Raw genomic sequence first — 14,856 nt, forward strand, 5'->3', positions numbered from 1 at the left:
TTACACGTAGCTGTGCGCATAAGAGGAACGTGCCCGAATACATGTAAGCACAGCCAGCAATGAGCACCACAGGGACATAAAGCGAATGCGCACTCTGACTTCATATGCGTGCTAATCCCGTTGACTCTGCAGGCTCATTGCTCCCCGTGAGTGAGCTTGTTTTTCTTTTCTTTTTTTAACAGAGGACTGCTCTGTGAACTGTAAACACCAATGTTTCAGGGAGAAAACACAGCAGAGTGATGTAGCCCTTGCGCATTTAAAATAAAGAAGAAGAAGAATGGAAAAAAAGGAGTGCTACTGGACTGAAAAGCGAGAATTTACCCTTTACCTCGGCTTCTGTGAAGGAGGAGAGGGAGAATTAAGGGGAGGGTAAGCGGAGGAGTGAAGAAAAGAAAAGCTGCACGAGGAAGGGCTAAACCATGTGGGAGACAAGATAGGAAGCAGAACGAGGGGTGAGGGCAAAAGATTACTGCATGCTTTTAGACACACACGTATTTGCACACGGACACACATTCAGCCTGCTTACCATCGAATTCCGCTGGTCCAACCCCAACTATTATAATAGACATGGGCAGAGACGAGGCCTGTAAAGGGTGGAAAGTGACAGAATAACCACATCAAAGGCGGCGAAGAAGCAGCGTTCATTCTTTTCACCATTTGCTATCTTAAACCGTGCAGGCTGCCAGTGAAATAGGCCTGCAAATTACCAACTATACATTAACTGTTACAGTCCAAGGAAAGGAAGCTCTATAGAAAAAATTAAATACCATTGTTAAGGCAGACGGGGCCTTACGTCCTTACTCTGCAGCCGGTTTTATAAAGCCCCTCGCCTGGCGAGATCTACGGTTTCTAATTTCATGCATCTGCAACCTAAATCTCTCGAAGCTTGACAGCTTAATAATGACTCCCATTTACATCTTCCTCTGCCCTGAGCTGCAGCTGAACTCCAGGCCTGCATAGCAATATTGTTTATTACATCTTAGTTGAGTGGGACAGCAAAGTACAGTTGGATTGATGAAGGATGAATGAAGCTTTTTCAGTGTTTCATAACTTCCCGGGTTATTAGACGGACGCCCAAATTGCTTGAGATATGAAGGGCATGGATCCTCCACGGGCTAGTAAATAATTACTCTCAAATCTCACTTTACAATAACATTACGTCACACGGGGGGCAAAGTGGAAAAAGAAGCAGGAGAGCGGATGCGCGTTGAGGCCGTGCGGAGCATTAAGCCCAAGCAGCCGAGGCTCCAAATATATGAGCTCGCCCAAAATCGTTACACACATTAACTCTGATCACTCTAATTAGAAAGCAGAGTTATTAGAGCTGAACATAGCAGCGTTGGGGGTGGGGGTGGAGGGGGGGGGGGGGTAATGGACGTGGTGGTGACCAGACTGACCCTCTCTTCCATTACTTCCCTCATTAGTAAAGATGAGAGACAAAGAGAGGGAAGAGGCAAAGATAGCAGCTGCACTGCTTTTCGCCCTCTCGCTTTCATATTAGATGTTTGTTAGTTTATTAGGCCTCTATTGGGGTTTTAATCATACCTTCAGGGTTCCTTGCAAGTTCTACAGTAAATTAACTGAACGATTATAAGCACACATTTCACGGACTGCTACAGTAGATCACGTTTAGTAACCCACTGTGTGCTTACCAGTTTAAATAAGTTGAAAAACATTTTAAAATATACATAGACCAGAGGTTAAATGTGAAGTGCTACTGTACATTTACTATGGACTCCTTGGTCTGCGCCATGTCTGTGATCACGCCATCAGAGATGATGAGCAGGATGAAGTACTGTGAGCCGTCTGTCACTGCCGAGGCATACCTGGTGTGCAAAGAGATGATGTGTCAGAGGTCAGGCGATCAAAAAATGACAAAAAACTGCCCCAAAAATCAACTTCTGGGTGGAAAATTTTTGATGGTGCTTGCTTCGGCAAGCGCGTACGCTAAATTGGATACGATACAGAGAAGATTAGCATGGCCCCTGCGCAAGGATGACACGCAAATTCGTGAAGCTACACTAATTAGTTTGAGGTTTGGGGTATTTAACACACAAAGCGCACAAAAACTGGTTTTCATTCAAGTATTTCACACCTATTCTCAATGAAAGCCAGACTTTTTTCCAACGTTTTTTGTAATCACAACATTTCTAAATATTACATTTCAATGAAAAGTATTTATTAAACTTTTATTAACACATTCACAATGATAATATATATTAAAGAACACACATTTATACCTGTATTTAATTACATACTAAGGAGGAGTAATGCTTTATAAATGATTAAGTAAACACTAATGCCTTACTAATGCTTATTAGTATGTGATTATTATAGCGTATAACATGTTACTTGCAGCATTAAAAGTTAATATAGAAACCCAATTAATATACAAAGATAAATACTTTGAAATATAGTTTCATGCAGAACAAGTTTATTACATTGACTTCATAACAGTTAAAAAAATACTGTTAAACATGATGGATTCAGCCAATGCCTGCAGAGGTTTTCGTTATATGAACCAAAACTTTTGAAGTGATGTGCCATGGCATTTTGAGACCATACATTAAACAACACTCTTAGGTGAAAACAGTCAAGCAATTAGTGATTTGACGTGACTTGATGCCACTGTTTCTAAGTGCCATCTTCCTGGATTTCAGTCAGATGCTCCACACAAGTGAGGAGTGAACAATGCATCTATTCTCAGGCTGAGTGGGCGGACGACGCTTGCAGAGATGGGATTTGAAAGCCGATGATGAAAGGGGGGGGAAAGTGCTTGTTACAGTCAATCTTGAGGATCATGAGACAAGATCTGGCAATAGAGGATGTCAGGTGGGAGTTGGAAGACACAGAACTAGGAAACAGCACGTAACTTTCTATCGGTGATTTTTTTGTGTGAATTGAGTAAGTGCAGCTGACAGCTTCTTTCAGTATCTGCTAAAGGTATTACTTGTTTTAAATATTTGAAACCTTTAGAAGAGCATATTTGCTGATCCAGTGAAAAGTCAACTTGGTATGTCTCACGCTGATCTGGTTTCGAACTCTTTAACACTGAAGCATAGGGAATTTTCTATTTATGGCTCTTGGGATGGCCAGAAAGGGATTTATCTATTGTATATGAAGCGGTAGGAGGTGTGACATTTACTGTTATTCACAGCAGTGGCGCCAGCAATCATAATCCTGTATGCACTGAGCTTATAAATGTTATTTTAAAACTATGTTCAAAAGAACAGTTTAAGAACTTTAAGTCTAATCTTTGGATTCAGTAAATGATTCAATCGATGGCTTTTTGGAAAAAGAAAGGAAACTACTCTATACGATAATTATAGTTATACATTAAAAGATTTATCGGGCGATTAAAATTTGAAAAAAATAAATTAAATTCAAGCTTTTCTGTAAATTTCAATCATTCTGAATACTAATCAAAAACTTTATATGCTCAAATATTTGTCTTTATATGACTTTACAGTAAGAGCGTGAATGTTTTTCTTCATTTTTTGTATCTTTACCAAATTACAGATCCTGATTCATTTTGATGGTGGCAATGACCAATAACATATTCAGGCTTTTATCTTTGATAGTCTGACGCAGATTTCAATGTGCAAAAGAATAGCCGTAAAGAGGGTTGATGAACCATTTTTTAAAAAGATATATCCAGAAAAGTATTAGAACCTAAAATTTTTACAGCACTCATTATATATGTTTTAACAACTGAGTAGGAATAGTAGTAGTGGTATGCCCGTGTTTATTTCAGAATGATGGAATGAGCCGACCATCATGAAATTAGAAGTGATGCTGAGCCTTGTATAGACTTTTGACAACATGGAGATGCAGAATGAACTTCGAAGTTGATTTCAATTATTTTTTAATTTATCATCTGGCTTTTTGATTGTATAATGTAGCAGCTTGGTTTGGTGTTATTACTACATATAGCTGATACTTTCTGTATTGCTGCTAAATAAGGGAATCCTGCTTAATGCCAACTGTTTGTATACTATGAAAACACTGAGTCACACTGCCATTTCTTCAGAGGTGCATCTCAGCTGTTTTCTCTTTTTTCTTCAAATCTCATTAGCTCCTATTCTTGCTCCTCAAGCCAGTCTATCAGCCACTGTGCAGGCTAGAAGCAGACTTCTGCTGAAAGCACTGTGATGACCACTTTGCATGTTCAAACCACCACAGCAGGTATTGATTCCTCTCAGGTGATGGTGCTGTTAGCACATTTATCCCCATCTTTTCCCTCCACTTAAAGCTGTAACTTCACCAAGGCTGATTAATCTTTTAGGAATCTTTCCTGCTGAGCTGCACAATTCTTGGTGACATGGTGCTTAATGACATTAACACGTGTCAGACCACATGTTTCACATCCCTCGGTGTATTTATAATGGACGTACCTGGCCACATGGTTAATAACAGGGGAGAAGTGGGTGGGTCCATAAAGACGTACACTCTTGAGACTCTGGTAATAGGCCTCCATCACACCCTCAATACCAGTGCAGTATGGGTTCTGTGGATTACCATTCTGCACAAAAACACAAAGATGTGAATGAGTTAACAATAAGACATTCAGAAATTTCATCTGCACAAAAGGCCCTTGGAAGATTTTAGAGTCACTAATAAAAAACTCAAATATGCAGTCTAAGTCATCTTGTCACAGCAAAAAAGAGCCTTAAATTTCTACTTAACATATTTAAGACAGTTGGCAGTGCAGTGGATAGTGCTACTGTGTCACAGCAAGAAGATTTAGGTTTGAACCTGCCTGGGGACTGTCTGCAGGGTTTGCATGTTCTCTTTGTGGGTGCTCTCCAGATGCTCCCGTATCCTCCCACAGTCCAAAGACAGACACGTGAGGTTAATTTGTGATTCTAAATTGTGGATGAACAGGTTTCTCTCTCTCTCTGTGTATTAGCTTTCTTGCCTGACAGCAACCTGAACAGTGTGTCTCGCCTCTATGTCAATGTCAATTTTGTGTTATCCCTGTAACGCAAAGTGTACTGTTTTTGATACAGGAGTCTGGGAGTTTTTAATGATACCAATTAAAACTCAGCAGGTTCTCTAAATTCTCACTTTCAGACAGTTCTTTCTACACTTAGCTCTCGATGATGTCAAAAAGTAGATTTTCTTAACATGTTAATCAAAGTAACACAACTCTGGCTGTAAGCCCCATCCACCTGATGTTCAGACCTCCTTTGTAAGACAGGAAGTCATTCAGAAAAGCATTAAAGAAGGAAGGGATCTTAAGGAACTGCACTAAGGATCAAGAGTAGGAGGATAAAAACAAAAAGAGATGCAATTTAACGGGCGATTTGTAAACCTGCGTTTACAGTAACATCAAATGTTAAATGCCCCAAATTAATTACAGATTATATTGACATATATTTCGTTGATATGTGTTGATATGTTCACAGCACCATAGGCTAAACGTTTACACATCCTGTCACCTTCACTGATTTGATCTCAATGTTTATTCAAAGGCACTCAGTGTCTCGATTGTAGCATGTATCTAACATCAGGCATTAAACTAAATGAAATTATATTGCAAAGTGTTTTGATATTTGAAGACACTTCCTTATTGCTAAAAGGAATAATAAAAACATCACCATGCTGCAGGGAAACAAAATATAAAGTTGTATTAAATTTGATCTCCCTGGACTGGGACAGAGTTATAATTAATTATCATAACGAACATGTTCGGATGCAAAGTGTCAAACAACAGGATTCCCTGTTAGCATATTGAGAGACGTGAAAAGTGGTCAACCCGGGGCCAAAACATCGATAATACTCCAATATTAACACCAAGTGTAAAAGATCTTTTAAGGATGCAGAATCTCAGCTAGACTTATAAATTACATAGTTTAAGGAAGGCTTTAATCCTTCTTTTGCATCAGTTCGGTAAATGGTATCCTCAGGCAAGTTGGAGCTGCAGTGTTAGTTATAAAAAGATCAAACATGATGATAATTTGTATTAGACTCTGACATAAGCCCATCCTCTGGCTTCTTCCTCTGTGTCTCCCACATCTGTAATATTAAAATATTAAATCTGTGCCTGGTTGACTGCTTTTGGAGGCCCAAAAGAAAGTCGCAAAAAAGGAAACAATGCATTATTTAAACTACCCATATGTTTTAGGCTTTCAATTATCTGAGTAAGAAACCATCCTCACTAACTCTGCTTGGCTACCCATGAGTACGAACAGTGCACATGAGACTCCATTGTTTTGTAAATGGAGCTTGCATAATTAACGTCAGATTCAGTGGTGGCCTTCTCCCACTGTGGCTACACAGCTGTAGCCTTCCTCTTTAAGAGCTGACTCAGTCAGATCCTCAATCGTTAAATTAATGCATGTGTGCCTTTAGGGAGTAGCCGATGCTGAGCAGCTGTAATGGCTGTAAATGCCTCTGGAGCAACATCTGGAGGTGAGAGTCGACCAAGAAGAGATTATGTGCGGCTTGAGTAATGGTCAGGATGTCTACAGCCCTAGAGCACTTGACACTGGCAGAGTGGTAGAGACAAATGGATGAGTGGAATAAGGAGAGATGAACAGTCAAAAGCACAACTATTTCTACTCAATATGAACAATGTGGGATCTCAACCCTAAGTTTAAAGCTACAGTAGGTCAAATCTTCACTGCTGCATGTCAGTAGAATGCCCCTACCCATTTGAGTGCATTACCTTGTTGTCAGCCCACTGTATACCTCAGCTGTCAATGCTGGGTGAGAAGCGTATTTACTCGGGAAAAGGCTGTAAAACTTTGTGGAAGGAGTCAGATACAGATCAATGAGTCTGAGAAGCTCACCTCTGTCCGATTACAGCAAAGCTAAAATGAGTTGCTGAGAACATGCTGAGGTTTTCTGTCAGTAAGATGCTCATATGCTGTGAGAATGTAATCAAACTCTTTATCAGAGGGAAAGTATGATTTTTAGGACACTTGACTATAACATTAGCGAGAGCAATGTTAGCTTACAACCAGCTGTTGTTGTTTAGTCAGCTCTTTTTTAGCTGTTCAGGTCACATGTCTTATCTGCTGACAATATCGTGGAATAAACTTATGCACGCTGTTAGAGCCCTGACTTCAGTTTAGGAGATGAGGCTTGATGTGAGGAGGAAGAGGATACTATATTTTTTAGATACCACTGGCATTTTCTTATTTTTTGCAATTTAATTTCTTTAGTGAGAGGGACTCCTTCTCCAAAGGTAAAACAGAGCTACTTTATATCTTTAGTCTGAAGGTGCAGGCACAAATTGAAATGTCAGCACGCAAACTCCTACAGCCTCTCTTCTCCTCTGCCTTGTTTTGTTTATGGAGCCATTTTATAGCCACGTACATAAAACACAATTAGTCAGAAACTAGAAGTTCTTCCTGCCGACTGTATTTATACACGGTGGAGGGATATGGCAGCTTCCACAAAGTACAAACCTGCTCCAATCTATTTTAATGAATTAATCATAGGTTTATGAGAAGGTACCAATTTCCTAGACACAATTACACACAAATCGATGTAAATTTATCAGAATCCTTTAAAAAATTAATCTCAAAAAATTACCTTCAGCGACTGCAATAATCCTTTCTGTATAATACTAAGTGCAATAATCCTTTCTGTCATCATTGTATTTTTACTCAGTTGTATATAGTATTTGTATTTGTATTCTATTTTTATCTTATTGTATATTTATTTTATTTTATTCTACTGTATATAGTATTTTATTTTATTCTATTCTGTACAGTTGTGTACTGTATTTATTCTTATTGTATTCTAATTTTTGCCTCATAACTTTTGCACTGTCCACTTCCTGCTGTGACAAAACAAATTTCCCACGTGTGGGACTAATAAAGGTTATCTTATCTTATCTACAATACAAATGAGAGGGTCTGGGAAAAAAGTGCAAAAGTTACATCCATCAATTCCAGACTTGAACCTTTCCCAGCTGACACTGACAGATCATCAGTCCATCGCAGTACTAACACAGAGGCAGACACCCAGACATGCACAACTGCAGCCAATAAGGAATCATCGCTGAACCTAACTGGAGGAGATTCATGAGGTAATTCATGAACCAAGAACCAACCAAAATCTTCATGCTGTGAACTGACAGTGCCAGTCACTGCATCACAGTTACAGTTCAAAAAAGTCTTAACGTTACCAAATTTCATAATGTTGATGGTATAAAACTAAAAATGGTCCTTAGAAGCTAACTGTCACGGTTCTGGGTCATGTTGACCCAGCTTTCTGTTTCTTGTATTTTGGTGTTTTTCTAGATTAGGATTTATGTTCTGATTGATCAGTGATACTGTTTTGATTATGATTATTATTTAGTAGGTTTTGTTCAGTGTCAAGTCTGTCTCTGTCTAGTCCGTGTCTTGGTAAAGTGTGTTTTGTTTCCTGTTTTACTTTGAAGGTTCTTGTTCCTGTCTGATGTCAGTGTTCCAGCTTTGCTCTCCCTGTCTCGTTAGGTCTTATTCCTCCCAGCTGTGTTCCCCTTCTGTCTCTAATTCCTTGATGACTCCCTCAGTGTATTTAAGCCCAGTGTGTCTTTGTGTCAGTGTCGCGTCGTTAACGTCTACTCACCCTCACGTTAACCCCGCCTGCCCGCCCAGTTTAGTTAACTTTATGTTCCTTTTCTGCCCAGCAATAAAGCTGAGTGTTTTGAGTTTACATCTGCCTCCGAGTCCTGCATTTTGGGTTCTTCCTCCCTGCCTGCCTTCACACAGCCATGACACTAACTAGACATAGTAAATCAGTTAATTTGCACTGTCTTTGGTTTAATAAAATAAAATGCAGCCTACAATCTGCCCATTTTCAACAGAAAAAAGATTGATACAAAGAAATTAAACTACAGTTAAAATACTATGTCACTCTTGTATGACTAACAGTGGCCTTATACAAATAATAAAAAAAATAAACTTGGCATGTTATCACACCTAAAAACAAACTCACTTGGCTCTTTTGGCTTCTATCTCCACAGTGCACAGGCAGTTTGGATGCTGTGTACACGTTTTTGGACAGCAGCACTGACCACCCACCAATATATTTGTTCACTGTAACACCAAGTATGTAAGAGAGTGCCTGTTTGAAAGTGTTTTTTGTTGGATTTTCGAAAAGTTTTCTTTTTTAACTTGCATGCAGTATTACGTTATGTTTTAGATGTCGCTTTAGTTTTCTTGTGGTCTCAGTGTGACTGACAGACTCCTCCAGCTGGCACCAAAGATATGAAAAGATTTGCTTTCGCAGCCGTATTCAACAGCAGTTTGAGGACAGGCCAAATCTTTTATTCTGCCAGTTCTAATGATGTTCATCAAATCAGCACTGAATTTCACAAGACCCGTCACAAAGCAAGGCTTTATTTCCTTTGGTCAAAAACATTGTTTGGTTGGAATCTCACATAACACAAGATTTAATTATCAGATGAATTGTGGCTTTGTGAAGGACTGAAAACATCTCCAGCGTATGCCTCACTTCTTGCCCAGTGTCAGATCCAACAGACTACAAAAATGACAAGATTTCCAGAGGATGAAACCACGCTCTTTGACGGTTCCTCACCTTGTCAGGTCAAGTTTCTTAGTAACTGATTATCATATAATTCACAGATGGACTGGCACTAATATTAAAGACACTGTTGCTTCCCATGCAATTTAATTTATCCTGTACTTTGATATATTACCAAATAGCAAACATAAAAGTATATTTGTGTTAAGTGCTAATTAAGAAATGTTAGCATACTAGCACGTTACACTGTGAGGACCAAAGCAGATGCTAACATTTAGCATGACACATGTTAACTTTAGCTCAAACCGAGGCCATGTCTATGCACAGCTTTAAAGAGTTGGTAATAGAGGCTTAGATCCTTGCTTCACTTTATTATTTAAAGTTTCATTACTGCCTAAAGAAAGGTTTTGCAGTGTTAAGACTAAAACCTTAAAACGTTACTCAAATGGAACTTGGAATCCAATAATTTCCCGTGTCAATTATTAAGCAAACAAGAAGTAAACAATATACTGTCAGTCAACCCTTCATCATTTTTCAACATCTTACGTGGAAGAAACAACATAACGTTTGCATGTTTAATCCAGGTTTAGACTGTATGTGCCTAAACATAATACAGAAGAAAAAATGGAGCAAAGCTTTTTTTTCATGTATGTATCTGGACAAATGGATGGCTGGATATGAAGAAAAAAAACGATGTCCTCACCAGGGCAAACTCATGTGAGACCCGTCCATCTGGGGGAAGCTTGGCACCAAAACCCAGCGCGGGAAACATCTTGTCGCTGTCGTAGTCCTGGATGATCTCACCGACAGCCCGCAGTGCCATGGCATAGTCATTTAGCTGGTAAGGGCTCATGTAATGGAGTGAGGTGGGCTGGGATGGGTTGCCTGGGACCCGAATGGTTCAACAAAATAAAACACACATCAGCATCACACTGTAATTATGCCTGCTCCCCCTGGGCTGTGAGTCATATTGAAATAAAAAGGAGGAGAGAAGGTGAAAGGGGTTAAATTGCAGACAGACATTTCTGCAAGGCACAGCTGCACTGGAGGAAGAAACAATCTCAGTGGCTGCCTCACACCTCAGTGGGTCATACAATTTCCCCAAATATTGCAGGATAGATAGGCAACATGAAACGTACTGTAGTCATTTTAAACTTACAAGATATTGAGCCGATCCTTCAGAGCTTTATTCCAATTTGCACAAACTAATGAAATAAGCAAAAACTGACAATATTCTTGTGTATAAATTTCAAAAGCCACTCCTGACAATTAAATAATCAAACCCAATAATGGCAAAACTGGTATTAAATAAAGCCCATCGTAAATTGTGTCCTATTTATTTAAGAATAGCTACATGAAAGAAAAGTTAATATAACGACGAGCGCAAAGACCAAAAATCATGTGTTATTTGATTTTTGTTACAATGTGAACATCAAAACCAAAAATATTTACATTTTCTCAAATTAGCTCGTAACTTATGGACCCTGTCAGGCAGTTTGGATTCATTTATTTACCACATAGATCTATTTTTAAATAGTTCAGTAATTAACTCTTAAACTATTGGCTCTTTCAACCTGAAGCAAACATTACTGAATTTAATCGTAAGCAGTTACAAAACTGTAAGGCTAAAATGAAAAACCTTAGGCTCTATGGACTGGGTAGAATTTAACAGCCTTGAGAACAGATCACAGATATTATAAAAGAAGCAACAGCACTCAGGATGAGGATAAAGACAGTGGCCTTTCCCACCTGCACATAAAGACCCAATTAGCGGGCAAAACAGGAAACATGAGAGCCAATCGTGTTTCTTAGTAACTGATTGTCATATAATTCACGGATATAATCCAAGACACTGTTGCTTCCCATGCAATTAAATTTATTCTGTACTTTGATATATTACCAAACAAATGTAAATGTTTGTACAAATATACTTTTACGTTTGCAAATGTAAAAGTATATTTGTATTAAGTGCTAATTAAGAAATGTTAGCATACTAGCACGTTACACTATGAGGACCAAAGCAGATGCTAACATTTAGCATGTGTTGCTGCACTAACGCGTGCACATAACATACGTTCACAAGAGTTTGTTATGCTGCTCACTATCATGGTGAAGGTTTTTGTCAAATCTTTTTTGTTTCATCGCATTTCTGGCCTTTGTACAAAATCTTTTTGTGGACATTACCAAAGTCCTGAAGCTAATCTTTATTTCATTTATGTTCCAACTGTCACAACTACAGTCCTCCCTTATTCATTTTCTTGCGGGCTTTGAAAGAACTGTCCAAATAACTGCTTGAATGTGTTACCAAGACAGCGTATGTGAACGACTGTCACCATTACAGAGTGAAATTTGAAAAACTGAGAATACTGATAAATGCAAATTTAAGACTAAATAACAGCCTTACACCAGTGAGCCAGTTATATTAATGTTGTTGAAGCTGCGCTAAAAAGTAGAGTGAAGACTGTACTAGAGCAGCGGTCCCCAACCCCCGGGCCTCGAACCGGTACCGGTCCGTGAGTCGTTTGGTACCGGGCCGCGAGAGTTGAGGCTCAGGTGTGAAATGTGTGGTTTTCAGGGTTTTTATCGGTTTTCAGCGTTATTTTGTTATCGTTTTTATCGTTAACTCTGTTTTCCTGGGTCTTTTCACGTGTGTTATGAATAAATCTTCTTTTTTTCGGTACCGGTACTAGTTTTATTTTGTTGTATTTATCCGCGACACCTTAAAGGCCGGTCTGTGAAAATATTGTCGGGCATAAACTGGTCCGTGGTGCAAAAAAGGTTGGGGACCGCTGTACTAGAGGACCTATTCTAGGCCCCTTTCAGCTTCAGATTAATGCACATTGAGGTGGTTCTCCATCTAACATTTGCAACAGCAGGATGGTGTATGTGAGCATGAATCCAAATAACCGACAGTATTTGGAAGCTGTGGCGGCGAGGAGGTCACTCATACTATAAATCTTGCACCCCTTACAGGACTATGCGGTGACACATCTGCCAGATAATAATAATAATAATAATAATAATTAGAAAACCAAGGGTGCTCTGTGGCCCAGATGAACATGCTGTATTAGATTTGGGTCACAATAATAATATTCATTTGAAATGAGTTCAGCGTTGGCTTTGGGTTTGAGAAAACTTGTAGCCTACGGCTTTGTTTGCGCAACATTATTAAAGAAATGAGACAGCTGTAACAGTCTGGAACAACCTGTTTTACAAATAGGATCAAAGAAAAACTAATGAAGATAATATGCATACATTATAAATAGATGCATCACACCACTATTATTTTACAGTGTGGGAGCTGCTTTGATGGCAGCACAGAAACTCATTAATATCTCTTGTGGCAGAAAGAAGTCTCTAAAATTGTATAACATATATTGACTCACTAAATCACCTTTTGCTGAAATGAGAACATTACTCATCCCTGACAAAGTCATCCGTGCAGAATAGCTCATTTTGTTTGTCTGACGTTAAGTTGTTCTGATAAATGCATTGTGGTTTTCCTGTGGGTTTTATAAACCGCCACTACATGAACACAACAATCTAAACTGAAAATAAATTTGGGCAAAATGTGGGAGTAATGGCTTTCGTTCTCCAGAGAGGCAGAAACTTTTGGCTAACAAGTAAAATCAAGCTGAGCTCAGAGATTTAGAGCAACAGATAGCGTTCTAATAATTATCCAGCTTTCAGCTGTTCTATCTTCTTAGTCAAGTTAAGGGGTGAAGAGCCATCAAATGAGCGGATAAGCAGTCTTTTAAAGGTTCAAATCATATAAAGATCTGATCGTTAGCCTGCAACATTTTATCTGTTGATACTAGGGCTGCCACAAACGATTATTTTGATAGTCGACTAGTCACCGATTATTTTTGCGATTAGTCGACTAATCAGATCATCATCTATTGGACGTAAAACTACAGCTTATTGCACCAGCAGCATCTGCTCTTATAACTATCATTAGCTTACAGCTTTAAGTGTTTAAGATATGTGCTAACTAAAAATAAAGACAAGATGATAGTTTATTAAATTTTAATGAAATTTGCAGATTGTTTCGGTGAAGTTTAATAAACTCCTTGCTATCTAAAATATAACAGGACACTGGAGTATATTCTGGAGCATCTCACACTTCTGATAATCAGTTGTCTGCTTGATGTTTATTCAGCTGTGTAAAAACTATAACTTTAATCTCAGACAAACTGATTTACTCAGGAACAAATAAAATACTAAAAAAAAAAGCCAAACAATAACATTTTAAGTTATCTAAGTGACTCATATATATATTTAACCTGAGTAGCGAAAGACGGCGGTGGGTTTGAAAACGATTTGCAGGGAGTCCGGTGTTCTCACGGCGCTAGTGACCTAGCCCCCGGCTCGCTAACGAGCTAGTGGGTAACAGACGTCTCCGAAAACGTCGGAGCGCTTTTGAAAATATGTGGTGTCCTGATAAACTGAGCCGATATTTGAGGTTTACACAGCTACATTCTCGCCTGAAAATATGTTAAACGTTTATTTTGTGACCCAGAAAGAATAATAAGAGTAACATTAAAACTAACTAGCTGCCGCCATTGTTGGAAACTGCGCTGGGCCGCGCTATGAATTCTGGGACACAGCTGCTTCTTCTTCTTCTTCTTCGGGGTTTAACGGTAGCTGACATCCTTGTACATGCAATGCTGCCATCTTCTGTTTCAGTCCGTTATTACACTCTTAAATCCTGCCACTTATTCCTGCGTCTTTTGTGATCTTACAAAGCTTCAAACGACGCGTCGACTATTAAATCAGTCGTCGACGATTTTGATAGTCGACGTAATCGTGACTAGTCGACAAATCGTGGCAGCCCTAGTTGATACACTAAAGAGATTTCAATAATATGTGGGCAGAGCTTTAAAACACTCACCATTTGATGCTGTGAAATCAATTGCCACTGTGAAATTAATCTGAGTCCTACAAGAAATAAAAGAACAGAATAAATAAGTCACATGAGGAGAAACAGAGAGCCATCAATCGAGCCAGATTATATGATAGCATGTTTCAAAGCACGCAGCATGAGCAATTAAGCAGCAGGTTATCGGCAGCTGTCTGTCTTCATTTTGGAAGTGGGAGATAAAAGGCAGCGGAAGTCCTCTCTGCTGCGTCTACACTGCTAACTCCAGGCCATTCAGAATTTAATGATGACATTAATGTTGCTGCCTAATTGAGTACTGTATGTTATCAATTATTGTGACCTTACCCGCCTCTGATGTAGTCCAGGAAAGACAGCTCAGTGTCCACCAGGCAGGACAGCAGAGTGACCTGCAGGCAGACATGTGCACCAATTAGACAGGAAGTACTTGTGCAGTGTGAATCTGTCACTGTAGCACCTGATTCTCTGATGAGACA

General features: G+C 39.1%; 1 protein-coding gene and 1 non-coding gene across 2 annotated transcripts in view; one reads left to right on the plus strand and one right to left on the minus strand.

The window, feature by feature from the left end:
• LOC146628317 (copine-8-like) overlaps positions 1-14,856 on the minus strand; it is an 87,888-nt gene that overhangs the window by 1,948 nt on the left and 71,084 nt on the right. The window contains exons 13-18 of the mRNA XM_085359462.1: positions 14,708-14,769; positions 14,375-14,421; positions 10,187-10,368; positions 4,395-4,522; positions 1,724-1,826; positions 527-584 (exon numbers count right to left, since the gene is read on the minus strand). Coding sequence (XP_085215588.1) covers positions 527-584; positions 1,724-1,826; positions 4,395-4,522; positions 10,187-10,368; positions 14,375-14,421; positions 14,708-14,769 — 580 coding nt within the window. The remainder of the gene's footprint in view (positions 1-526; positions 585-1,723; positions 1,827-4,394; positions 4,523-10,186; positions 10,369-14,374; positions 14,422-14,707; positions 14,770-14,856) is intronic.
• LOC146628318 (U6 spliceosomal RNA) lies at positions 1,923-2,030 on the plus strand. Its single transcript, XR_014906432.1, has one exon. It is a non-coding gene; the product is annotated as a U6 spliceosomal RNA (small nuclear RNA).

Source organism: Diplotaxodon limnothrissa, linkage group LG7, assembly GCF_057381915.1.
Source record: "Diplotaxodon limnothrissa isolate DT_005_m linkage group LG7, D_limnothrissa_male_GT1.1, whole genome shotgun sequence".
NCBI lineage: Eukaryota > Metazoa > Chordata > Actinopteri > Cichliformes > Cichlidae > Diplotaxodon > Diplotaxodon limnothrissa.